The sequence below is a fragment of the Porites lutea genome, chromosome 1, assembly GCF_958299795.1.
Source record: "Porites lutea chromosome 1, jaPorLute2.1, whole genome shotgun sequence".
NCBI classification, from domain to species: domain Eukaryota; kingdom Metazoa; phylum Cnidaria; class Anthozoa; order Scleractinia; family Poritidae; genus Porites; species Porites lutea.
Window position 1 is genome coordinate 45,954,281 of NC_133201.1, and position 27,449 is coordinate 45,981,729.

The window sequence follows — 27,449 nt, forward strand, 5'->3', positions numbered from 1 at the left end:
GCCTGGAATTGCTTGGGAGATTCGTCAGGTTTTGGCATCTAATCCAAAAGCCTGCTGGGGCAACTGTCACCATTATATCTTTTGGAATATTCCCATTGTACCGTTTTTTCTCGCTAGAATACGAAGGTTAATTTTTTATATAGCTGAAGCATCTTTAAAGGTAACGCTTCCCTCCTCCCCCCCTCCCAGGACTTTATTGAAATAAATTTTAGTTAAGTTGTAAGTTAAGAATTGAGAACTCAAATGATGGAGGGCAAAGGATCTTGAACTCGAGTGTCGTTATGTGATTCGAAGTTTCCATGGCTCTGTATCCTCTTCTCCTTATGAAATATCCAGCAACACATCTTTGGTGGACCGTTGCAGCGGCTGGACGAAGGCTTGACAATATCTGTGAATAAATCAAAATTCATACATATTGTTAGCGGTTTAGTCCTGCTTGTCCGTTCTACGTCACAAATTTTTATTTTATGCCTTTAGGTATAACATATAAGGACACGTATCTAGTCATGAGCTCAGCTAAACTACATTTTTGTTTGATAACTGAAAGAGCATTTAAGGCAGGTCTTCACTAGCGACGGAGTCGGTGTCGGAGTCGAAATCAGAAGCGTTGGGGTTAAAGATCTAGTGAAAACAGCGTCCAAATGCTACGACTCCGTCGTTTACGATCGAGTGAAAATTAGGCTGTCGGAGTTGCAAACAGAAGCGGAAGAACTAAGCTAATCACAAAGGGTTGGAATTAGCGTTGTGATTGGTTTATTCTTCTGCTTCTACCTCCGACTCCGACAATCTGGTTTTCACTAGATAGTAAAGGACGGAGTTGCAAGCGGAATCGGAAGAAAATGAAAACGTACTGATTCTTTCTACTCCGATTCCGTCCCGCTTGTGACTGAGTCTGCTTACGACTCCAATTTTTGATTTTCACAAGGTCATGAGCGCTCTTACGACTTCGCTTGCGATTCCGATTCCAATTCTGTCGTTTCTTGAGTAAGTTTTTCTGAAGACCTCGCAGCAAATCGAGTTTTTTTGAGCATCAATATCTTGGAAGGTACATGAGTGGGGTTAGGGGAGGCCTAGACTGAACTCAGTCGAGTTTTGCTCTAAATTAAAAGTAGAAAAAAAAATCGAAGAAGCATTAGAAAAGGAGAGACATGATAAACTATTAGCCACCTTTTATTCCTTCACTTTTTTTCTTCTTTACAAATCTCTGGTATAGATACAAAAGCAGTTCACAGAGGAGGATTGCTGCGATCAGTGCTCCCAAAAAGATTGTTAATGAAGTAACAAGGGCGAAAAAAGTAGGATAATTCCTCTCCAGTAGAGAAAACCCGTCTTCATCCATTGCGGTGGAGAGTTCGTCCTTAAAATAGAATTTTAATAATATGAGCAAAGAACTTACTTTTTGTTAAAGAAAGCAAGCAATAGGACCATTTCCGAGTTGCCCTTGGCCTGTTTTATTAGCGAGGACAAGTGCATATCCAGTGATATGAAAATGATTTTTTATCCGCATTGAAATAAATTAAATGGTTTTGCAATTAGACTCGTTTTGAAAGTGAGATTTTGGAAGTATTGACGTGCAGTTGTTGACGTCCAAGGCTATGAAGGAAGGGCGTAAAACGTAAGGCAAAGTTAAGGACTTGTGCAGTGGAACTACACTTAGCTTTTCAGCTTAAGTTTACAAGTGCACCACTTAGACCTTATTCACGATACCCGCCATCCTTGCATTTGGTAAAGGACTGATAGGATAGAAGCGATGTCACGTGGTTTCTCAGGGGACAAACAAGTGATAAATCTGCCAATACAAGAAATCGCAGTCACGTTTATTTTATCCTAGACAACAAAACTTTTTATCTTAAAGCGATAATAGAAACGTATGGGTGAAGTGATCGTTGTTACTTTTTTGGACGCAATAGCGACCGCAGATGTCCTCATAAAAAACAATATAATGAGATATCAGTAAACTTGTCAATTCTGGAATTGTACATTTGGCATGAGTAAAATTGTTTTCTTGTTTTGAAAGAGTTAACCAACTGACCGTCTAATTGAAACAAATATTCCAAATAGAACATAACAGGGTTAAAACCAAACTAGTAGGAGGTATTAACAAGCGTGGTAGAGGATTTGAGTTCGCAACAGCCGTGACTGAACAAATTCAGCCAGTGACCGTAGGGGAACTCGAACCCGAAACCGCCGGATTGCAGATCCGACGCGCTGATCACTCGGCCACGCCCCAACCCATAATATGTCGTAGTTATTCCGTTGTTTTATTGAATATTGCTTTTGTGTTAATGAGCAATAGTTAGTTGATTAAAAAGTTAGCGTAAGAAGCTCAGTGAATTACTTCCATTGATTAAACCTAATTACCTTCATTTCATCCTTGAACTGTTTCATAACAGAGTAAACATCCTCTCTGCGATGCAAAATAAGGTTTCGAATGCAGTCCTCGGCCGGCCATTGAAAGATAGTGTCTTTCTTGAATGCGAAGCCATAAGAACGTGTTCTCTCAATAATCTTAACCAAATTCAGTCTTGAATCTCTAACTTGTTGCATCCAGTAAAGTCCGTGGTACATCTCATCCATTATACCTGTCACAGTCTTATTTAGGAGAGCTTTTTGCATGTCTTCAAAGTTGTCAAAAACTGAGAAAATAAACGGAGCATGAAGACAAACAATCTCGTAAAGAGAGAGGAATTTTATGATTCCCAACGCGCAACAACTACAATTTACAATTAATTAAATCTTATATATAGCGCAACTTCCCATGGCACATGATTAAATGTGCAGTTACAATACTTGGGAGCTCTTGCCGCTTGGAACCTCAAGCATAAATTTTTTGTTGGATTTGAGAGAATAGCCACAAAACATCAAGGGAACTAGTCGCATGTTACATCAGAATGAACTGGCCTGCCAGCACATGACCCACAGGAACCAGTTGCAGCTATGAATTGGAACTTTTAGGCTTAGTTACGTTCTGTTCAAGAGAACCAAGCGAATCATTTAAATGGAATACCTTTTTTAATTAAAAAAATATGCGACATAACATTTGCAAAAACCATGATTTCCAAATTCAAGTTCAAACCGGTGTTTAGACTAAAGAAAGCTGTGATGTGCTACCCAAGTATAAAATTAATGGTGAAAAAGCTAGTAAATAGAGCAAGACACGGGATTCTTTTTCCTTCAGTGCTGATCCCATAAGCGGGAACGGAATAAATGAACTCTCGTTAATAATTAAACACGTGTATACGACCAGTTAGTCATGTTAATCTTACGTGTTGGGCTTGCTCCCTGTTTGATAACTTCTTTGAATGCTGGACTTCCCTTCAACACAGCAATCTGCAGTATGGATAATCGAGAGCACGTAACATATCACTTAGTAATTATTGGATGAGGCCGAGTACTGTGATCTGAAGGAATATAGCAGATAATTTTTAGGAGAGGGTTATCAGTCAAAGCCGATAACATCCTCCGAGATCTGCATCACATTTCTTCAGATCACCCTTGAGCGGAATTCAATAATTGTTTTAGGTTTCCGCCATTTTCTACTGTTCTACCAAGACAATGCAACCTCGTCTCCAGGGCCTCCCGGTTGCCGTTCCTTTTTCTGCCGTTTATCGGATAGTATTGATGTCATTTTATCGGATGTAGCAAACGACTTCCATATTTGGTCAGCCCTAACTGGTTATATTATAAAAAGAATTAGCCGGAGGATTTAAGGGCAATTATTTGAAAAGGCTGAATATGGTTTGAAGAAACAAGCTAAGCCAAATAAATATTTTATTATTCTTTCCATTATTCATTCTAAATATTTCCAAGGTCAAAACTTGCTTACATGTTTAATTTCCGCCGCTTTTTTGCGTAACTTCAATGCATCCCTTTATCAGTAGTAGAATAATTTACGATTGACGTCAATCTTTAAATCAACAGTTTTACATCGATATGTTCTTTAAAGTTCTACAAACTACTTTGCTCTTCTTATAGGTAGCCTCTATCCAACAGAGTCCACAAACCTTTAATGCCCATTTCACAGACTATTAAGCTCATAAATGTGCAAACGATAACTTTCATCAATGAAAATAGCCAAAGGAAACATCTGAGTAATTTTTGATAATGAATATTATACCTTCTTTCCCACCAGGTCTACATCTTTGACAGCTGCTGTGGCGAGTGCTGTGGTAAGAGTAGCTGTCAAAACTGAACACACTGTAAGTCCAACCATGATCCACACGATAGAGAATAATCGAGCAATAACTGACTTAGGAGCTTTATCTCCGTACCTTAAAACAAGAAGAGCTTATTTTTCAATAGGTCTCAATGCTGCTCTCTGATAAAGTCTGTACCGTTGTAGTAGTGGGACGCCGAGGCGCCAATAAGAGGGACTAAATGGGGAAAACGAGAGTACTGTGTGAAGATGTGTGTGAAAACCCTTTAAAGGCACCTTTCTGTCAGAGAATGCTTGACAAATACACTGTAAGATAAACTACATGGGTTCTTATAAAGACACCGAACGAAATAACGTCGAATAAAAACTATAAAAAATTAAAACCAGCTGGAAACATCAAGGAATAAAATTCGTCATCATTATCCATTTTCATCCGAAGCCCATGAAAACCTCACTTTAAATTGAGCAAAAGTAAATGCCAGTTGTTTTTCAAAAATACCAAACTCAAGTTGAGCGAGAAATCGCTTCTCGCTACTACATTTTTTTCATTCTCAATTGACGGCTCTTTAACGTCCGGTTTGGTCGTTTTTGTTCCATATGAACCCATGCATATTATCCTTCCTGTATCCATTAAGCTTTCTATTTAAGCTGTGAATAAAATGGTAATGAGCACAATTAGCGAGGATAGAACTTTCTACTGGTACCTCATTTAGAAAATTTTAGCCTATCCTGACAGAGTTACAGACCAAAACACATTTTAAGCAACATTTGGGGGAAAAAAATCCACTGCAAATTTTGCTATTTACTCAAAATTCTTTGCAGATGAAATTTGTCGCTTTATTGGAAAGTAAGCCAGCCAAACTTTCATGCGAAATTAAGAAAGACGATAAAGTGGGCAACAAAAATGGCCATAAAAATAAAGGCAAAGAGGAAAAGAAGAAAAGAGAAAAGAGATCGAAATAGATTCGACAAATTTTGCCTTATGCGGATGCGCGAAAAACAAAAAAGCTGCTTACATCCAATAAGCAGAAAATTATGTCTTCTTGTTTCAAATCTCTCTTTTATTTTTAGCTATTCCCATGCTAACTGGCCGAAAAACGGTTCAAAAAGGAAGATTTGGTCAAAAATGCGGTAAGTTACACTTGTAAATTACACGTGTAAAAGTTTTATTAAATTGATCCCTGTTGCAAGTTAATTGACCGGTTGTCATCCAACCACCATATAGAAATTGCTGTAGGCAAATTAGGGCACATGAATTATATACGAACTTCGTTTAGTTAACTGGCAGGCACGTAGCATGCAAAGAATGCAAAGAAACCTCCAAGCACTAAGCGTTAGGCTGACATTGAAGATTTCTTATTATTTCCAGTCACTTTTATGCATAAAGAAAGCACTTTATATGCGGATACTTTTAAAACCGCGTACTTCTGTTAAACGAATCAGCTGTCTGCACATCGAAACCGCATGTGTTTGAAACAGAGTGGATTTTTTTCTCATCTAAAGCGTTTGGTGATTTCGTGTAGACGACTGCCGACCGGGTATTTTTGAAGTCAAGTACTACATAAACTCAAAAATGCCTCGAAATCACATCGCGAGTTTGGTCTTTGCGCATGCCCAGTAGCTAGTAATTAGCAAAATAATGTAAGTCGCACTAGTGTATTCCTACGGATGGGTGAATCCAAACCGGATACACCACAACAAATATTGGTGTTCAGTACAAATATCAATAATGCGGTTTTAGTGTATCCGGATTCGTGTGGAAGTGCATGGCCTACATTTGCTTTTATAGGTGATCGTGCAGTTAAATTTCGATTCACTTACCCAACGGTTGACATGGTAACGAAGGCCCACCAGAATCCTTCAAATACCCCACGATGAAAACGACGAGGGAATTCATCTGTATTCCATGTTGTATCCTGTTAAATAAAACAAAAATTAAAGGAATATGTATTAAGCCTTTGTACTTGTCAACTTTAACTGGACATGCTTGGTCGGTTGTAAACACGCCGGTTCGCTTGTACGTTTACACCACAATGTGTTTACATCATGTACCTTGATACGCTAAACGGGCCACAGGTATTCAAACAGTGGCTTCGTCAGAGCTAGAGGTCTACAAACCCTGGGCGGGAAACCACTGAAGGTTAGTTTGTGTAGGGGTGTGCCACTGAGGCCATCAAACCATGCCATAACCCTTCATTTTGTTACCCTGTTTAATTTAAGAGAAGAGACCCTTTTTCGTGGCCTAAATATAGGACTTTGTTCAAGAACGTTTGTCACTTTAAATTTGGAGTCAGTGAGTTTTTTGGTTCTAAAAACCGGTCACACCACAATGTCGGCCGCGCAGCAGCAAGGATCGCACTCTGCAGAATTGTATATACGTTTAAGCCAAATAAGGAAGTTCCCCTAGGAGCCAAATATTATATTACGTATCTTTTAAGGTGGTCAATCTTGCCACCTTATCAATTCAGTTCTCTATCGAGAACACAGTTTCCGTTTATAAACTTACTCCATTTCGTTGTAAATAGGGCTGAAAATGAAGATATAATAAGCAAATGGGGTTGTTTATCATTTACAAGAAGTTTCCGTAAAACCGGTTGGAAAGTAAATGGAACACGATTTCTCGGGTTGTTTTGGTGGAAATTAACGTCTGAAAAGGTAGAACCGTTTTTCCTGGTGCAGGGATTGTTACACACGGAAGTTCGTGTTCCGTTTCTTCAAAACCGTCTTTGATACCATGTTCAGGCCTTCGAGGTAATTTTTCGGTAAAGGGAACTGATTTGTACACTTAAATGGTAAACGCGACTCCTGGACGAAATTTAATAGTCTTGAATTTTGCTCACCATTTGCCCAAACCGTGAACCGACCGGTTTGCCAATGCAAATAGTAAACACCATGTACTTATTCCAACCAGGTTTGGATTTTCTCCCAAAAGCCCAATGATACTTACCAGCACCCAAACACAAATACCAGAGATTGCGCATAACAACACTGAGATGAGCACAATCGGCCACTGGTTGTAAATGGTTTTCCATAGAACCTTCAAATCATTCTGTTTGACATCATCTTTGTTTCCAATAACAACCATCCCGGGAGATTCAAGGACTTTGATAAATGCCAATGTACCTCCATAGGTCTGGTCAAAGAACTCATTTTCAATGTATACTGGCATTCCTACAGAAGCTTTATCATAAAAGATATTAGCATGTAACGTATTTATGTTTTCCGCTTTGTGGGTATATTCCAAGCGTGTCCCCCTGTTGTCAAAATGTTTGCAACAAAACTGAACAGCGCGCCCTATTATGCTGTAGAATACACCGGTGACTTTTCCGTCTAACTCAGTTTCAGTTTGTGTCGTGTTGTTCTTAGGCTGAAAAAGAAAAGGAGCAAATGACAGCCATGTTATGTTGATTACTCGGGAGCAAAGTTGTTGGCGCGTCTCCGGCGGGCAATTAGCTGTTTGTGGAACTGGCGAAAATGTCGATACGTTTTCATCAGGGGATGTTGGCACCATCGTGGTAGGATCTTGAGTGTTGTTGGTTAACACAATGCGATCGGATGACGTCTTATCTGTCAGGTTTGTCGTAGGACAAATGGTACCATTTTTCGATGTGTTCGATGAAGAGAAAGACAAATCGTTTTCGTCGGAGCTACTTTGGTTCAATTCCAAAATGTTGATCATCAAGTAATTCAATTCTCCTTTTTTTTGCTCCAAGCAGACAGCTGAGTAGACTAGTAAAAAGCGAAAAGTAAAGGCAATAACAACAAACTCAGGATGCGAAATCATTTTCAGAAATTCAGTATCTTTGATTGTTTGAAGACCATGAAGCAATGCCTGAAGCGTCATCTGCTGTTAATTCCAAATTCACATACACGTACATACATGGGCTATGGAGAATGGGGCTGGTTTTCATAGTACTGCAGCTGTTTATTAGCCATCTACTCCCAGCCGGCACCACCAGGTCGGGTCCAGCAGAGAGCTAAAATGCAAATGGATCTCTATTTAGAATTTAATACTGAGCTTCCTAACCTTTATTCATAATGCAGAAATAATCGGAAGTAATATGCCCAGCATTTTAAACCCACAGTCTCTTATCACAATATTAAGAAAAAAGCTGATGAAATACTGAGTCGAATATGTTTGATCATATTACTGTCTCAAACAAAATGATTTTAGAAAGAGAAATTAAGGATGGAAAACAGGACGTTTTTCATCTGGATGATAACATGGTCACATCACGTGCCAAACGCACTTCTTTGATTGTTATGTATAGTTTTGACATTTATTTTATTACTCGGGACTCGAGAAGCAAAATGGTGCGTCATAAAATTTTTACCCGTTTAAGAACCTATAAAAATTCTCCTATCGCCGTTTAGACAAAATCTATGTTAAAGAAACTAAGAATACAGACAAGAACTCATCTCACCCCTGGATTTCTCACATAACAAAAGTTTGTAGTTAGTTTAAGTACCCACGTGAAGACGGACCCTAAATAATAATGCTGAAGCTTTCATCACGAATAAGCTTCTTAATCAGATGCTGATTAAGGTAAAAGTCATTTATACCATTGCATTATAGACTTTTTAGTCTTCCATTACGCCTGAGGGTTTCCAATACGGTTAAAACTGATTTGACTATGAAAACTTCTTTATACGTTTTATTACTAAGAGCACGTTGATAAGCTGAAAGCACTTCCTGAACTGTTTGTTAAAACTCCGTTCGCGGATGCTTTCCATTTTATCAAATCAACCCGTCAGAAAGCCAGTCAAGTGGCTTTCTGACGGGTTTGTGCTTATTACCGTTTATGTAAGAACCTATTTAGGCTAATTACAACTTGGGAAAATCGATGGGAAAATACAGGTTCTTTAATTCGGGAGGTTTTTACTGTTGTCACTGCTTTGTTTTACTTCCTTTACCTCCTCACTAAAAAAATATGAGACCTTAAAATAGACCAATTTCAGTATATTAAAATTCATATTTGGCCCCAAGGCTTAGGGAAAAGCAATTATCTTTGGGCTCGGGAACGAATTATACAATCTTTTTTTTTTTACTAATGCACGGCGCGCGCAACTTACTTAGTCAGATATCTGCTAGCAAATAACTAGTCTGTAGGCTCTTAGCCAATGAAAAGACCGCTAGTGAGAACAATGTATAATAATTACAAATAACAGCTGTAAAGAACAAACATACACATTCAAGTAGCGGGTTGAATCAGATTAGAACAACGAAGAACATTTATTTTACTACTCGTTCTTATGCACTCTCCGATTCACACGACGTACACTACAACAGCAGCACAGAACTTTTAATTATCTAAGTAAACAGTTTTTGTTAACTTTGAAATTTTGAAGTCACTTATTATGTCTATTATAAGTCGGTTAGTATTTGTATTTTAGTGCTCTTAGTAACACCTAGGTTTCACTGACTTTCAATAACGTACTGCCATATCATATTTATATCAAACGCTCTGACCTTCTTTCGGTAACTCTTTAATCAAGTAACTATTACTCATTCATTGACAACGAAAAATAGTCCTATTTGAAAACCTATTTGAAGCATAAAAATGTATTATAGTAGAAGTTGTATTATTTTATATGAATGACGTGGGACTCTGCATATGAAGTCACAGAATCGGAGTATGAGATAAAGATGCAGATCAATTCTAATCATGTTTCTTACATTATTTGCAAGGTCAGGCAGTTGGAAATAACTTTACTGCTGAAAGATTATTGTCCAGACAAACAAACAGGCTCGAAGTTTCAATAGTATTCGTAGTTTTTCTTCTATAATAACAAGTATTTGATGTTTGCAGTGGTTTTCATGAGTTTCGAACTTTGCGGGCAACTTAGTAGAAAAGACTGAAAATAACGGTTAAGTAGGGCAAAAACAAGCACGGTTACACCACCTTTTAATATTGCAGTTTTAGTTCTCATATGTGACAGTCAATAGGCAACTTTCGATATATTAAAATTCAGCATGACGACGAGTCTTAGAGGACACAAACAAAGAAAATGAATAAACCATGATTATTCATGTTTATTCATTTGATTTGTTTGTGTCCTCTAAGACTCGCTATCATGTTGAATTTTAATATATCGAAAGTAGCTTATTGTGCGGAGTTGAGGAAAAAACCCCTGGATAGTACATTCTTTTCAAGGGAATTACCTTAAATAAAAACCTCGTTTATAGTAATCGCCTATTAAGGAAAAATACTTCCATTTTCCTACACAAGAATACATTAATTTGCTCGTTAGAGACTTTTGCCAGGAGAATACTAAAAAAGCGAATAACATTAACTGAATGCATTATACTCGTGAACTTGACCAATTTATTTACAGCTATTTCGAGAAAGGTTGTCGGAAAAAATGTGCAGTCGACAATCCCGAAAGGAAATATGGGATACGATCAATACACTGCTCCTGACTCTGTCCCTCCTTTTGTTGCCTCACGTGCCATTCTTTCAAATTTCTTTGAAGAACAGTGAACTTAAAATCACCCACAATACCTTTCGGGATTGTCGGGTGCACTTTTTCCGACAACCTTTCTCGAAATAGCTGTATACTGATCACCTTTTGATCTCGGCAACTACTTTTTTTTGTATTCGACTGGAAAAGGAAAATTTCAACTTGATCGTTCTTTTTATATTCTTTTCGGCATATTCTTTTTTTCCATAGGATAACTGGGGAGAGAGATAAGGAAGTCGTTTTCCGTGATTCAACCTCATCATGGATGCGATCTGGCAATTAGTTTCCTAGCCAACTTCCAAATATTCTCCACTTTCCATGAAAAAATGTTTTCGATTTCTTTTAGCGTCATGTTTTCGCGCAATCTTTACGTTAATGCTAAGGTTAGCTTGACAGACCTTATGGGCTGAAGATGCCTAATTTTGCGTTTTATGGATAATGTAAACAAGCAACAACGAAATTTATTCTTCTTTTCGCTCTTGAACTTGGATATGGTCCCTTGGAATTCAACTCCATTTAGGTTCGCCTACATTTGACTAAGTAAGTAGATAGGAATAAATAATCCAAAGAAATACTGAATATCCACAACAGGGTCTTGTTAAGACAGCAGTTGTAAGCGTAAGCAAATGCGCGAGAGCCTAAACTTGCTTTCAAACAGGATTTACATGTTTAAAAATTAATTTATTCGTCCATACATAGCGCTGGACGGCGGCTCGATCAAAGAAGCAGACGGATGCTCGCAGTGCGGTTTCTCTCCCTTCGTAGCGTAGCGTCCGACCTGGAGAAACCACTGCTTGCAGGGTATATCATGCATGGCAGCTCAGTGACACTTGCTTCATTTGGGCAAAAGAGAATAATGCAAAACGTTGCCTCGCCGGACAAATATCGATTTTTTGGTCACTTAAAACTGGCCTATTCTTGAGATACTTGGTAACTTTTTACTTATTTCCCTTTAGGTTTGTTTCTTATTCAACCATGCATATATCCCACAAGCAATCAGTTATAGCTATTATTTTGAAAACCCGCTAGGAAAAATTCAACTCTTCCACCTCTTGGTCAATTTCGAACGATAAAAAAACAACCAAAAGCCGATCTGGACTAACGTCAACGAGTAAGTTAGAGATCCCTTACAGCATTTCAATGAGTGCAAAGCTATTATGAGTTGTCTTTTGATGAAATATTCATGTAAGCTCACGTTAGATACGATCAGTCTGATGGCATCGTGGAGTTTCAAAACAGCACGTAAAACAATGCAAGATGGTGATCGAAAAAACGATATTTTGCCCAGTGAGTCTTCCCGGGATACCCTTAGCGAACCAATTTTTCCTACATTCACAGCCTTAAAAACAAAGAAACGTGGCGAGCTGTTTACATCAGAAACAAAAAACTGGCTTGGCTAGAGGGGTCACCCTTTTTCGTTGGTGTAAGTCAACCTCCATGCCGGGTCATATTTTCACTGATTTTCACCATAAAAACACTTTGACAATTTTGGCTGACGACTACTCAGCCGGGTCAACTCGGTCAAGGCGAAACAACCAGGGCATAGGATAGCCGGCACTGTTGGTTCGAAGAAAGGGGTCAACAGTTTTTTTTTCATATAAGCGCTCGCCAAAGTTGACTCAGCTGGGAGATGGTCCGCTTTCCCGGGATCCTATGTTTATTTGTAGAAGACTGCGGGTGAGACTGTGAGAATTTCATTGGCTGCTTGGGATTAGAGCCATGGGCCCAGTTGTTCTAGCAAGAAAGCGCCATTTATTACCCAGAGTTTTCTCGCTCACTCCAGGTTTGCTCTAGGTTCAGCTCTAAGCACGAGATTGGAGGAGCCTGGGAATTAGTGTTGTAATTGTTGCCGCTGCACGAAAAGGGAAAGTATCGCGGGCTCAAATAATCAACGTTAAAACGAAGCAGTTGTCCACAGTTGTCTGTGTTCGAAGAAGTTGAGTTTTATCGACCTTTTGATATGAGTTCTACTGAAGAAAATGGAGTTATGGCCTCAGAGCCGAAGCCGGTAAAATGCCTCGATCTTCGTCCGTCTTTCCTTTTGTAAAAAGTTCTGAAGCACAACAGAATTTGCTATATCTTATTTTGGACTATATTTTTCCAGAATGGCGAATCTCATATGGAGGCCGCAGATCGCCCGGAAGTGTGCGATACTACGAGTAAAACATCCTCGTCAGATTTACAAACTAATGGAAAAGCCTTGCAAAGTACGGATACGACGACAAAAAAGATTGAAGCCAAGCCAGTAAAAAGCAATAAGAAGCTTAAAGAAGAGGAGAAAAAGCTTAGTAAGTCTTTGCTTCATTCGTGTCCTAGGATATCGCTTTCTAACAACAGTTTTCTGTCTTCGTGCACGAGCTATTTTAGTTTCTGCAGTCATGTTGCGTGAGGCTTATTGAGATTGCATACGATAAATACATATATTTTCAGAGTTGCTTTTTAAGTCTTTTGAGGATGTGGATAATCCAGAATCAAAACTTGACGCCCTTGGTAGAAAGTACTTACAACTGGTAAGAACATTTATAATTTTAACTAAAATTTAACCTCTCCCTTGAAGATTGTTCATTTAGCTAGGATTTTAAAAGCAAATTAGTTAATCCGTTTAGCAAACTGACAAGAAAATAATTATACACGAACTGAACAGAATTATAATAAGCTAAGCTATGCCAATTGGCTACGTTGCGTCATGTTTATGGTCTGTAAATTTTACCCCCTAGTAGAACGAAAATAATATTCTACGTTACTTCTCGGTTCAGTGTCTTAAATAACGCACATCAAAAATAGCGATAAATATCAACTAACGCAAACGAAGCGTTTCGTCTAATACAAGTTATTTGCATGATATTGTAGACTTTTCATGTCTGTTATATTGTCCTGAAGTTTTTTCCCTCCCAAGGTCCGGGGTATGAACAGAAAGTTCTGCTTTAATATGTTCAAGATTCTTTTAAATTTAGCCAATCTTTTATGCTCAGGAGTGACAGCAATATTTTTGGTCAAATTTACATAATGTGTTACTGTTACTTACATGTACACATAGATATTATGTCACTACAAAACTCCTGAAGAGTGCACTTTTAGCAGTGTTGATGCTGATGTTAATTGGTACATGTACAATGTACACCTGACTAATTAATATTATTATTCCTCGAGCCCCAATGGGCTCTGAGGCAATGTCGGCCTCATGGGCTATTGACTCAGAGACCATGAGGGCGAGAGGAATAATTGTTTTAGTAAAATCCAACTACAGTAGTGGGTCAAAAATATCGAGAATAAAAAAATTTTAGCTAGTTAAAGGTAGACTTTAATTCTTTTTTGCCGCCAAAAACCCTGCGCTTTTTGCTACTAGTGGGCTATACATGTAACATATAGCCTAGTATTAGCTCAACCAATCAGAACGCAGCGTTGTCTGGCAAATTAGGCATAAACCATGAAATACATGATCTGAAATTTTTTGGGGGGAGGGAATACTGTATTCTCAGTTTTTAAAATATTAAAACCAGCATTAACCAGCATTTTCATCTCCATACCTTATTTTTTCTGAAAATGTGTCAATGGCTTGTAAACATTGCCAAGATGTTCCAGCAACTTCAAAAGATTGCCAAAGAGCTAGAAGACATTTCAACATTGCTTCCAAATGTTGCCAAAGATGTCAAAAAACTTTTAATATTAAATTGTAACTTTTTAGAAAACATCATTTTTGCTATTGTAAGTGATAGACTTTACTACAATTTCCTTTAAGTAAAGCAATTTAATTGTTCTCTTGTATGAGGACAAGGTTTTGTTTACTGCTGCAGAGAGACAGCCAAAGTTTTATACTTGGTGACATTTATTTATCACTGGTGCCACATGAAGTTGCCAACAAAGCAATGGAACACTGGCTTTTCTAAAGCTCCAATAAAATTAATATCATTTAACTTGATATTTACATGCATTATTCCATTTTCGAAACATTCAATATGGTCAGGATTTTCAGCTTTTTTATGAGGCTTCATATCTAAAGGAGATAATGATTATGTGATATTATCTTTTTGTCTAAAAGGTAGCAGATCATAGAACCACTGAAGCAAGAAAAGATGAATTAGAGAAGAGAATAGAAAAGGTTAACCAGTCACTATGATTAACAATAAAATGAGCCTCAAAAATTGAGTATTGTATATTTCAATAGTCAATGAGGCGTGTATTGCTGAGGTAGCTATTAATTTGACTCTTAAGCCCTGTTCACACTACAACAAAAACTAGAGTTACTTTGGTGTTTGCAAAAAAATTGAAATTTTTTTAATCACCAATGTTTCATTTTTGAAAACTTGTTTGCATCAGAGAGACAAGAAATTTTTTGTATAACCAGCAACTTTAATTCAAGGGACTTGGTCATGTTTAGAAAATTAGGTGACCCAGTGAAGGACAGCTGTCAAGAAACACAGAATCTTGTCACTTGACAAAAAAATGTTGGCCTTCAAATATTCTCCAGGACATCTTTGAAGTGTGGTGACAGTTGAGAAAATTTTGGCAGGCAAGAGAATCATTTGCACCATAAATGGCTTCCTGTTGACAGAGTGTTTTTGCAAAACAAACAAAATTTTGCAAAGGGGGCCTTAGCAAAATGAGAACAAGTAGTCTAATTGTTTCTTACAGTTTTTGTGGTGTTCCTGCAGGTTTTCATAGTCTAACAAGAGTTTCAAGGGAAGATTAACCTTTTTTGTTTCTTTAATTTTTAATAAACAGGTTGTGAAGGAAAGGGATCACCTGCAGTCAGAATATAATAAAGCAAGTCTGGCCAAAAGCAAACTGGAAAGTCTTTGTCGTGAATTACAACGTCACAGTAAACTTGTCAAGGTGAAGAATGGTTATGAAATTCTAAGAGGAGAGTACTGAGGGCTCAAAAATACCCAGTCTGGGAATACTTTGTAAATTAAATTTTCTTACAGAGTAATTAAGTAACTTTTTAATGTTCATCTCACTTGCCCAGTGGGCAAGGGTCTAGGTAAGTCATTACTTCATTATTAAGCAGAGCTGTTGTCCAAAGAAAAAGCTAGTAGAATACAAGTATTTATCAAGCCCTAGGGTTGCATTTTTTGTTAAATAAATATACCAGACATACTAATACATGTAATTTACATTTTATAATTTAACAACAATAATAAGATATAATGTAGCAGTAATATGCTTTAGTCATGCCACAGTCATAAAGGTAATTTATTTCTTTAATTTTATCAGCCTGAAGGTGATTTAACTTTCTCCATCTCAGGGAAAGAGTCACACCTATCTTACCCTGCAAATGCTCAGGTCCCTTGACCCCAACCATTATCCACATTTACCACACTATGGCTTACTATTCTCCACCTCACATTCATTACATGCATTTAATATGGTTCCTTCCACATGTGCACTGTAATTCAAGTATTTCATGTAAATTTTCTTGCATAAAACATCTGAGTAACAGTTTTTTTATTGGTTGTTCCTTTGACAGGAAGAGAGCCAATTACGAATCCAAGAAGAGGAAGCCAAGCGAAAGGAGCTTTCAGAAAAGTTTCAAACAACAATCAATGATATCTCAGAACAGATGCAAGAAAATTACAAGGCCAACCAACAGTTGAAGAATGAGAACAATGAGTTAGTAAAACAGCATTTGTAATATTACTGACCTGTACTTTACACATTGGAGGTGTGTGTGTCTGAGTAGTTAACACCTTGAACTCCGGATCTGGAGGTCTGGGGTTCAAGCCTTGCCAGTCGTGTTGTTTCCTTAGACAAGAAACTTTACTCCACTTTGTCTCTCTTCACCCAGGTGTATAAATGGGTATCGGTCACATCTGTTGGGGTGTAACCCTCCGATAGACTAGCAACCCGTCCGGGGGAGTAGCAGTACTCCAAGGCATGCTTCATGCTAATGAAACCAGGATGAGCTCTGTCTGTTTGGGCCTTAGGCCCTTGTGTGTGCCTTTACTTTTTTTTGTGCTTTACACGTTGGGAATGTCTTTCCCTGTCTTGTTATCAATCCAAGCATTAATATTAGAAATTCCAACTCTAAAAGAAGAAACTTGTTCTTTTTGGTTTGCCGTGACTTAACTGTCTTTTTTGTGTCTGCCAAGAACTGAATAAGTTTTCCTGGTACCAGACTCTCATGAAAAATTCAGTTCTACAGACATTCTTCACTGTCTGGTCAACCCTGCCAGTTGATCCAATGTGCATGATTTGGTTTTTTGGCCCCAGAAAAGAATCAGTAATGATTTTTCACATTCCATTTTGTTTGCTCAAGTAATACCTCAACAGCTGGCTTTTCCAGTTTTTGTTTAAAACTGATTTTACCCTTTACAGCCAGTAGCCCTTTATTTAGTAGCCCAGAAACTGGGACCTTTTTGTAAATCACTAGGACAGGGGATAGCAACTCATTAGGAGACTCCTAATCAAATCAGGAGGGTTGGAATCTTTGTTGTATACCTGATTCAATAAAGAATGCTTTGGCAATTGGTCATTGGCATTTGGCCTAAAGAAAAATGTAATAATTTGCTTGAGTGACCACAAAACAATAGATTCCAAGTGCCCAGTTACCAAAGCCCAAAGCAACCTTTATTGAATCAGCTATATAACAGAATGTTTGATTTCCATAATCTGTCTGCTACAATATTATGCACAGTGAAGGTGATGTTACACAGGACGATTTGCAGTCACGATTTTTAGTGCAACACAGCATTGCAACATTGTTCCAACATTGCTACACTGTGTTGCGCTCAAAATCATTGTTGTGAATCATCACATGTAACAAACATGTACCTTAAGATAATTTGTTTCAAGCTCCACGATAAGACAATCAACTGTCTGGCAAGTACATTGGATGATCTTTTCTTATTCCCCTTTTAGTGGATACCTGTTGTCTGTTTTAGGGTCCTTTTTCATTGGGAACCTGATTACAAATGGTGTGTAGGTCATTGAAGTAACCCACTAACCGTCAGTAAATAAAATAACCCATCTGGGTCTTTGACCTTCGTTTTTCAGACAACCTCTTTACATGAACCTTGTGACTTTCTCAAGGGTATTAGAAATTTAAAGTAGGCAAGTTTTAGATTTTTGTCACTCTGTATTTTCAGTGCTGGGTATTTTTATACATTTAAACATTTGATGCTTAGCAAGTAACGTGTTGATTTTACTGTTGTTATCTCTTTCTGTTTCATTGTACAGTCTTGCTGCCAGACTTAAAGGACTAGTTGAGCAATATGAAGTTCGAGAGGAGGTAAAATGAGTTTTAGAAGTATGATAAAAGTGAATAAGTTTGTTTTTGTTATACAATTCACAAACTGAGGTAACATCAGTATGGCAAAACTGATTTTCAACATGCATTAATATTATTTACCAAGGATGCAATTAACAAAATCTAAGGCATACAGTTTTAAAATATTATTATTACTTGTTGATATGAATAGTTATCAATGATTTATTATTTGTTTATTTGCTACATTTTGTACTTGTGCACACTGTTTTTGAAACAATTATGGTGAGGATCAAATTGTTATTGTTCTTATAACATAATTATTGATACATTTATGGCCTGCATACAGACTTGTGGAAATAGGAAACATCTGCAAGCAGTAATGCAACATTCAACAAAGTTTATAATTTACAGCCGATAATGGAAGTACGATAATGTAGATTCAGTTGGAATTCTTTTCAGGAATTGCAAGCTAGTCACTTCATTATAAGTCTGCCTGTAGAAGGGGTTAGAGCAGTATATAAATCTTCGTTTTTTTTTATGTTGAAATAGAACTAAACTACAGGGACATAAATACATGTAGCTTTTTTGTCTTTTTTTTTTTTTCTTAAAGCATGTAGAAAAGGTATTTAAACACAAGCAACTGGAGCTTCAGTTGGCAGAAGCAAAGATGGCTCAGCAACATTTGCAATTTGATGAGGACAAGAAAAAGACTTTGTCAGAAAATCAAATAGTAAGTAATATTCTTCGTGAACCAGTTTTCATTCAAAAGTTGGTTTCTCAGAGAAAGTTGGACGTGAATCGCGTAGTGTCCACCGTCGCCCTTTTTTGCATTTCTTTTGAACATAGAAACTTGCTTGATACAGTTGAAATCGCCTTGGTTCAGGTTTTTCTCCATAATTTTTTTTCCTTTTGTACCTAACAGTGTCTGTATTATTTTATTTTTATTTATTTATTTATTTTTTCGCTCACCCAGTTGATTAAACAAGCTCAAGAGTACAAGAAGCAGTGTGAACTTTTAACCAAACAAGAAACAGAGATGAAATCCCAGGTAACTAACACTTAGCGGTTACATTGATTTTGTTATTTACTCCCAAGAGCACTATAAATTAACAACAAGGAGGGGAACTCAAGACTTTTATCATCTATTTCTTGTTACCCATCAAAACCCATTAGATAGAGATCTGCATTGGCTGTGGGTATTCTAATTTTTTTTAGAAAAATCTGCTGGTAGTCTCTTTCAAATACAAGAGCACTTTCTGGTGATTATGTAGCAAAAAATCAGATTTTCCACTACTCCCTTTCTATATGCTGATACACTGTAGGTAACAAGTGCATCAGACTTTTAAACAGTAAACGGCCAGCATGGCAACAAAGAGCCCAGGCGCGCCTTGCAAATCAAATTAATTATACTTTTTACTTCTCCCTTTTACTGGAATGTGTATTTTCATTGCAGCTGGCTATGTATGCAGAGAGATTTGACGAATTTCAGAAAACTCTTAACAAGAGCAATGAAGTGTTTTCAACTTTTAAGAAAGAAATGGATAAGGTAAGGGTTAAAAACATTAATTTAAAAAAAAAACCATACTGTTTTACATCATATACTTTAAATAATTATGTGTTCCTTAATAGTCCTTTAGGTTAATTGTTATTGTTGTTGGGTCGTAAATGTAATCACCAGCAATGAAAGTAGCCTTTGATACGCTTCGTACACATGTAGGTTACGCGCGCGACACGATTCGCGTTTCGCGTTTCGCGTCTCTCGAGAGGGTAGCTACTTACTTCGAGTGGAGCTTTGGAAATATATGCCCTATTTTTGCATCCTACAATCCTAAATGTGCGTAATTTTGTCCCTTTTTACTGAAACTTTGCCGTGTTTTCTTACACGGCTCCTGCTGGGCGACTTTAACTTTTTTAGACTCGCGTGTGAACCCCCGACTTCTTTGGTAATTTTAAAATCTGAATTCGAATATGCTATTGAGCAAAGTATCAAGTCGATCACACGATATTTGCTGACGTCTGATATGATGTGTTAACACTGAAATTTTCAGTTTTTATTACCAAGATTAAACTGATGTCTGCTACCGAATTGCGAAGGAAAAAGTGAAAACGTTGAAAATTTGTTGGAGACAGTGCGCTATCATGACGTCATACTAGGTTTTGTGATGCAGCTCGCCCAGAGAGTTTGGCGGGAAACAATTTACTCGCTGTGTGTGACGCCGTGCCCTTAGAGTAGCCAGTGAGAGCACGTGTTGTTAAAAAAAGAAAATTTCAGCTACAATAATGGTAGTACCAGTGATAGCGAATAAGTTGTGTGGTTTTCTGATATGCTTGTTTTGAATTGCTTCTTGCAGATGACGAAGACGATTAAGAAACTAGAAAAGGAACGAAATACGTGGAAATCAAAGTGCGAGAGCAGCAATCACTCTTTAGTTCAAATGGTGGACGAAGTGAGTGAAGTTATTCACTTTTAACTGAGTAAACTCGTTCACTCCCAAGGGGTGCTTATGTCGGCAAATAGCAGTCGGCCATACGACTACGTCCTACTACAATTTGCGAATGTCCGACAAATCGTACCGATCAAAAACCCAAAATTATCATTTTAAGACTGAGGATGATTTGCCTAGTAATTAAAGAAAAAGTCAACATACTGTCTGTCTGCCTGACCACTTTTCAGTTTTGTCTGGCTATAAAGGTGACTGGTTCCACATTTGTCCTTTCAAGAAATGCTACATTATTATTTGCTTGCTTATTGCTTGCACTTTATAAGGATTTTGACTTTACAAGGATATTAATTGTTCGTTGAGTGTTCTAATATTGATCTTTGCAATTTTTTGTTTCCTTCTGCCAGCGCGAAAAGCTGAAGAACGAAGTTTCTTCATTACGTTCCAAGAATGAAAAGCTTGAAAATCTTTGCCGTGCCTTGCATAAAGGAGCAAAAGAGACGAGCACAGATATCGATCAGGTATGAACGCTTAAATCCGTATTAATTGTCAATCTTTCTTTAGTTCCAAAACTTTATTCATCAGAGTAAAGAAGTGATAAAGTCAGGAAAACCAAAGTATGGGATGGTCAGAAAAAACATGATGAAAAATACCCACTTGCAATGCCAAAAACCATTGGGATACTGTAAACTGATGGTGAGATATACAACGTCGTTATCCCCTGATAAATCATTACAAATTAATCCTTTTAAAATTGGCGTAGATCGTAAAGCGTACTAACCAAGTAAAATTTAGAGGGATTTGTATACAGTCATAAGAGCTATATCTAACCACCAATTTGCACTAACACGCTGATTTTTGCGGGAAATGGGCAATTTTCTTCACTTTCTTTCTAAACATCGCAATTAATCCCATAATTTCGCAATTAATTCGAATTTTTGATTTTTGTGACGTCACTTTTCTTTGCTAAGATGACGTATTAGGCCGTGAAATGGGGTTTACATCGCTTAAGCCCCAGTTACATCAGCAAAATTCATTTACATGAAAAAGAATATGTTAAAAATTCATATATTTTAATCGCGAACCAACGATTTAAGAAATAGGACCATCACAGGCATCAAAGCTACAGTAAGACAGATTTAGCAAAGACAACGCGACGTCAAATGATAACGTAAAAGCGCGCGAAAAGGAATGAACCCGACTTTCTCCCGCACTCAGCGCCATTGGCAAAGTAGGTTTTTGGTTGAACGTGGGCTGCCGTCACTAACTGTGGTAGCGTTTCCCTCGCAAAATCTCGCTATTTTAAACTTAAACTTAAGAACGTTACTTGACGTTTCGATGTGTCGAGCATCGTTATCAAGAGTGAGAAATGTTAGGTTTTATAGTTGTTAAAGAGTTCAAGCTCAAATTCGTCGATCGGGAGGCATAAATAATTAATGAAACAACATGGAGTTGAGAAGCCAACCCTTAGGGACAGTCCTTAAAAGAATGCAGAAATGAATTCGAATGCCATATTTACGAGCTTTTTATACAAGAACTCAAATCGTCCCTGAACATTCAATTGGACTTGATTCGCCCGACATCTACATTATAGTGAAGCATGCACTAACGCAATTCAAACTTCAACTCTTTTAACAACTTTGAAACTTCACATTTCTCACTCTTGATAATGATGTTCGAAACGTCGACTAACGTTCTTAAGTTTAATTTTTCCCGTGTAATGATAACGTCTAGAACAAAGTGAGGCTTAGATTGGATTCGAACCCATGACCATGCGATACCCGGCGTTACAGCGCTCTGACCAACTGAGTTGTCAGTGAAGGTAACGGTAGCGGAAGACAAGAACGCCATCAGATCCTATTTAAATAAAACTAATAATGGTGAAATGTTCGCGTTAATTAAAGTTTTACCGCCTGACTCACCTTTTGGTAGATAACAGTGTAGCTGTTAAATTTCATGTGATTTCGGAGCAGCTAGTAGGAGCGGAGGAAAATTCAGCTGTTTACTGACGAATATTTTCATTGTTCCACTAGACGAAGGGAGCTAATGCTGCACAGAAAAGTAATGAAAAGACTTCTTCGTGTCCCGTAGTTGATAAAAACAGCGAAAGACGCGAGCTTAATTCAAACGCAGAAGCAGATATGATTCAGAATACACAAACTCAAGAAGCATCACCACAAGAAGTAGAAAACGAAAACGGAGTACATGACGGGGAAAACCAGCACTCAGAAGAAGGATCCGAGGGTATTGGAAGCGTGGAATCAGGAAATAATCCACAAGTTCCCACCAAAGAAAACAGTCATGATTCCGAAGATTTCCCGAGTAATGCCGATACACCGAGTAATAACGAAGAAGACGCACCCAATTCGGAAAATAAATCGAAGGAAAATGTTTCGAGCGTAACTGATAATTCGAAGAACGAAACTAACACGCCTGATGGCGAGGCAAGTTAGCTATATTATGGTCATCTCTAGACTTAAACTGGTTAAAATGCTTTGGGACATAATTGTTATTAGTCTTGTAAACTTTTTATAAGTGTTTGATAGTTAAAATGTTAGTAAATATTACTACTAAAAACTTTAGGTAATTTTAATAGCCTGTCTGGTGCTATAATCGTCTGGGTATAAAATATGCTCCTTTTGATAGAAAGAACGGAAAAATTGACGTGTTCAGTACAGCGCGTGATGTACAGTTATTAAGAACTCTTTGTCTCTTCCTTGGTCCGAGAGCCTTACACTTAAAAGAAAAAATCCCGCGGTGAACTTTGGGAAGAGTAGGCCTTTCCGCTGTTTTCCTCTTACCTTGTCCCCCGTGCGGCGACTTTGGAATAATTTATTTCTCTGTGGAAGAAGGACTAAGGGTTGGAAGATTTTTCGAAATATTTTTCATACCCAGATGATTTTACTAGATACTGTAGACTACTTTTCTATGAGATGCAGAAATATGTTTTGGATGTTTTTAGAGTGATGTATTTTTATCGGGAGTGGATAATTTTGGCCTGTTGCACTTAATAAAGCATAACTTAGCACATAGAATGGAGTTTTTTTCTGATGAGCTGCGACGAACTGAAACCAAGGACACGCAAGCATGCATTTAAAGCACGCAATCGAAATGGCCAGATGAGATTATTTTCAACAGGCAACTAACACAAACCGTGGACTACTATATGATTAACTCTTTAAGCCCTAGGAGTGATCAGCATGAAATTTCTCCTTATAATATCAATACTTTAGAAAACATAGTGGTCTTGAGAATTGAGTACATGATCAGGGAAGATGAGTCTAATTGATATTTCAACAAATTCTCCTCAATACTTCTATTGAATTATATAGGGACAGTAAATGAGAAATTTTAATTTTAATATCAGGGTTCAAAGGGTTAATGAAGTTTAATATGTGAGTTTTTTGCCCAATTCTTTGACCGACATTAGTGTTTGATACAAAGATCCTATTGATTTCAGCCTGGATCGAACCCTAAACTCCTGGGAAGACCCGTATAGACGCAACATTGACTGTATCTGGGTTCAACATAGTTAAGCCAATGCTGGTAATCCGTTAGAGGTCAGTAATTTGATAGTTGTTCGCCGCCGTTGGACCCAAGAGCAGGCGATGAAAATAAAGTTTTGAAACAATTTCCTTTAAAATTTCGTTTAACCAACTGTAAACGGAGCCAACACTGTGCGACGGAGAATCGGCAGTCTTGTGATCGGTGCTTTTCGCGATCATGCCGACAAGTAGTCGAATGGACCATCGGCTTCCGATTTGACGCATTGAACTATATCGTAACATCAATTGACTGAAAAAGTTACGGGACCAAATCATTTATCCCAGGAAGTAAAAAGAATGAGCATTCTGTTATGTTGTTGTTCCAGCTTGCATAAATTCTAATATAAATGGTAAGGTTGGTCTCTTTTTTTCCATCGTGGTATTGTCTGAAGAGACAAAACAAGTTATTGCTCCTTGCATACTAGTTATAAAGTTAAATCTATGTGATTCAAAAACAAAGCGCGGAGAACAAAAAATGTTTTTTATATACTGACTTGCAATCAGGAATCTAAAGATCATAGCATGCTTAATAAAGAAGCTTTTGACTTGACAAAACGTAAAGAAACCGTGCAGAATTTATTGGCAATAACCCGCGGTGAAATTTTCTAAATCGACCAAATGTCAATCTTTTCTTTCATATCCGTTGCCATGTAATTTTGCCTCAACCTGCAAAAACTGCTTTCTTCATATTATTATTAAAGGAAGAGAAAAGGAGACTTGTGTTTACTTAAAGTAATAAATGACGTTCGTTATCCTATTTAAACATTCTTTTTTTTGTGGCTGTCTTGTTGTCAGTCTAGTTTGTCTACATTACGGACGACCCAGTCAATCTATTTCTTCTGCTTTGTTTGCCTTTACGCAGCTAGACTATCAGCTGCTTTGAGAAAACCTCGATGAAAAATTTATTTCCTAATTGTGGCACTGAATCTTGACCATGTTTTTCACGAACTCGTGAATTAAACCAATTACCTTGGTGTAATTACAAGAAAATGCAAAGAAACTACCACGATGAAATTGTTTGTACAATGGTGTGCAAGTTTATTTGAATTGCCTTTACTAAAAAATCAAACACGTCGAAAATGATTCCTCTTAGATTTTCTTCGTTGATTTTCGTTCGCGACACGTCTCGAGGGAGGCATTTTGAGCGGGCAATGCTGGAATTAATCGCGCACTTTCAACTAGAAGATACTCCGTTGCCTTCTTGAAATGGTTCTGTATCCGGCACCTGTTTAAACAAACTCTAATTAGAAATTTCCCTTAAAGGAATGAATTTCCAACGCGCAGAAGTTTTTGACACAGTTTTGGTAGAACTTTCAAGCTTACCGGGACACCACGAGAGTTTTCAGGGAAAGATATCGTTTCGTGGGCGATGAACGTCTCGAATGATACTCTACCAACGTCAAGTTCGACGGTGGACACGTTGGATCTCAACATCACAGTTGTGTTTCTCTCTCTGGTTATTTTCCTGGCATTGTTTGGCAATGGACTGGTCATCCTTGCGTTTTACCGTTTTCACCTACTTCGCACGATCACTAACTATTTTGTAGTATCACTGGCCGTGGCGGACATCTTTGTTGCCGGGCTGTCTATGCCATACTGGTTGTACATTCGATTGTCGGACATAACAAAGATCCCAAGAGAAGATAAGAAGATTCTTTATTACTCATGGCAGTACATAGACATACTGTGCAGTACAGCATCTATCGTGAATTTATGTATAATAAGTGTTGATAGGCACCTAGCAATAAACTCTCCTCTAACCTACCACAGTAAAATGACCGCAAAACGCGCTAAAGGCTCCATTGCGTTCGCTTGGCTTTTTGCCTTTTTCTGCGCAAGTTTATCCATCGTAACAGTGGTAAAATCGATAATGCCGATGGCGGGACGTGTCTACGCGATTTTTATCGCCTTCATGGCATTCTTTCTCCCTCTGCTTATCCTTATCGTGGTCTACAGTAAAATTTGCTGCGTTGCCTTTCGTCAAGTGCGCGAAATCCGCGGCGCTCACTCTAGAATTCAACACGGTCTTCAGCGAGAACGCACCGTTACTTTTCGTCGTGAGCTCAAAATCACCAAGACTTTGGCATTTGTCGTTGGAGCGTTCATCCTTTGTTGGGGACCGTTTTTTACACTCGTTGTTGTATACGCAGTGTGCAAAAAGTGTCCTGACCGAACAGATTGGGTGAGTTTTAGTAAATGGCTGCATTATTCCAACAGCACACTAAACCCACTCATCTACATGCTGTTTACTCGCTCGTTTCGTTCTGCCTTTAGACGGCTGATTGTTCGTGGTTTTTGTTGCAAGTCATGGCCGCATGGGGGAACTCGCTTTAATCTTACTATATGGAAAACAGCAAGCGTTGAACCAACTGAATTATTTTCTGTTAAAACAGCAAAGACTGTGGGTGTCAATGGAATTGAAAGGAGGACAACAGGACTGGAAATACTCTCATTTACCCAAACAAATACTGATATACAACAGTGAGAAAGAGTATACGTATTCGTTTTTTGAAATGAATACGTATATGAGTACTGAATACGTAAATACTTTTTTATCAATTTGGTAAAAATAAAACAATCAAAACTAAAAATTTCGGCTTATACTTTTAATTTACCCACTGCTTTAAGTGACAGGCCCCTTTTTAAATAAATTTCATTTTTATATATATTTGCTGTTCATTTGTGTAAGGAAGCTTTTAACATAAACGTTTGTTCTAGTTACATTTTATTTTGCTTCGGGTTTTATCATTTATAATGAACAATCCGCCGTAAAAGAAAAACCAATAACAGATTATGTAATAACTGTTTCCAAGGAATTTTAGTTGCCATAGCAACTAGAAATCCGTTTTTTTCCCCCGGGTCATGAACAAAATTGTGGAAAAATTAATTAACGCAGCTTCAATAAATCGTCGACAGGTTTGTAAAACTGTTTATTCTAAACATGGAAATTGAATCCCTTAGGATAGTCGTAAAGTCGTGCAAGCAAACCCTTTCCCGGAGGCGGGGACATAAGGGAAGTTTGAGCAGGAAAGTACTGCCTAGGCCTTTAAATCGCGAAACTGTTTCTAGTCGAAAGAAACGCGTTGAGATCTGTAAGAGAGATAAGACGCAATCCAAAGTAAAGCAGAGCCTGAAGCCAAAGCTCGTTCTCGAGACGACCGAGTAAGACGTCAATGTCGACGGTGTCAAATGTTGCACTTAGGTGCATCAGGTTTTTTTGAACCTTTCTTAACCTTCGTTGCTCGACTACAGCGTGAAAGTGCCTAATTTCACGTTTTGTCGAGGCGGGGAACACAAGACGATAACTTTCTGTTTCCTTTCTTGAATTATTGTGGCCCAAAAGGACTGAAACAAGTAATTTAAGTGTCAAATTAAAAGTAACTGTCATCTCAACTGGCCAGGGGCAAACCTCAGAGCGGAAAAACGTTCTGCGCAAGCTTCTGCGCATCCCTTATCGCAGGCTCAAGGCGGGCTTTTTCTGTGTGTTGACTGTGTTTGACTCATTCTCGTCCCCAGAGCCCGTCGTTTCTTGGCCACGTGGTAGGGAAACGAGGGGCTCTGCCACTGGTCGGTTACAAATTAAGCCGAGTGGCTCTGGGGAGGAGAATGTGTTTGACTGTGTTTGTTTGTCACTGAGA

General features: G+C 38.0%; 3 protein-coding genes across 3 annotated transcripts; 2 read left to right on the forward strand and 1 right to left on the reverse strand.

Annotated features, from left to right (window-relative positions):
- Window positions 1-208: 208 nt before the first annotated feature.
- On the reverse strand, window positions 209-8,000 carry LOC140930755 (uncharacterized). The gene is made up of 6 exons (XM_073380465.1): window positions 7,104-8,000; window positions 5,978-6,072; window positions 4,118-4,271; window positions 3,267-3,330; window positions 2,362-2,636; window positions 209-388 (listed from the first exon to the last, which is right to left on the reverse strand). Exons 1-6 carry the CDS (start codon window positions 7,998-8,000, stop codon window positions 209-211), a joined length of 1,665 nt encoding a protein of 554 aa, XP_073236566.1.
- A 4,506-nt stretch (window positions 8,001-12,506) lies between these two features.
- Window positions 12,507-23,301, forward strand: LOC140952711 (beta-taxilin-like). Its single transcript, XM_073402154.1, has 13 exons — window positions 12,507-12,626; window positions 12,723-12,906; window positions 13,049-13,128; window positions 14,658-14,717; window positions 15,341-15,451; window positions 16,086-16,228; window positions 17,795-17,846; window positions 18,436-18,555; window positions 18,799-18,873; window positions 19,279-19,371; window positions 20,177-20,272; window positions 20,674-20,787; window positions 22,300-23,301. Exons 1-13 carry the CDS (start codon window positions 12,579-12,581, stop codon window positions 22,717-22,719), a joined length of 1,596 nt encoding a protein of 531 aa, XP_073258255.1. The 5' UTR covers window positions 12,507-12,578; the 3' UTR covers window positions 22,720-23,301.
- A 1,359-nt stretch (window positions 23,302-24,660) lies between these two features.
- On the forward strand, window positions 24,661-26,872 carry LOC140952721 (D(1) dopamine receptor-like). The gene has a single exon (XM_073402164.1). The coding sequence runs from the start codon at window positions 25,181-25,183 to the stop codon at window positions 26,294-26,296; it is 1,116 nt and encodes a 371-aa protein (XP_073258265.1). The 5' UTR covers window positions 24,661-25,180; the 3' UTR covers window positions 26,297-26,872.
- Window positions 26,873-27,449: the final 577 nt, after the last annotated feature.

Coding starts and splice junctions, on each gene's coding strand:
- LOC140930755 (XM_073380465.1), bottom strand. CDS start 8,000: ATGACGCTTCAGGCATTGCTTCATGGTCTTCAAACAATCAAAGATACT. Junction 3,331..4,117: donor TAGACCTGGTGGGAAAGAAG/GTATAATATTCA, acceptor TCCATACTGCAG/ATTGCTGTGTTGAAGGGAAG. Junction 389..2,361: donor AGTTCAAGGATGAAATGAAG/GTAATTAGGTTT, acceptor ATTTATTCACAG/ATATTGTCAAGCCTTCGTCC.
- LOC140952711 (XM_073402154.1), top strand. CDS start 12,579: ATGAGTTCTACTGAAGAAAATGGAGTTATGGCCTCAGAGCCGAAGCCG. Junction 14,718..15,340: donor TAGAGAAGAGAATAGAAAAG/GTTAACCAGTCA, acceptor TTTAATAAACAG/GTTGTGAAGGAAAGGGATCA. Junction 19,372..20,176: donor TTAAGAAAGAAATGGATAAG/GTAAGGGTTAAA, acceptor TGCTTCTTGCAG/ATGACGAAGACGATTAAGAA.
- LOC140952721 (XM_073402164.1), top strand. CDS start 25,181: ATGAACGTCTCGAATGATACTCTACCAACGTCAAGTTCGACGGTGGAC.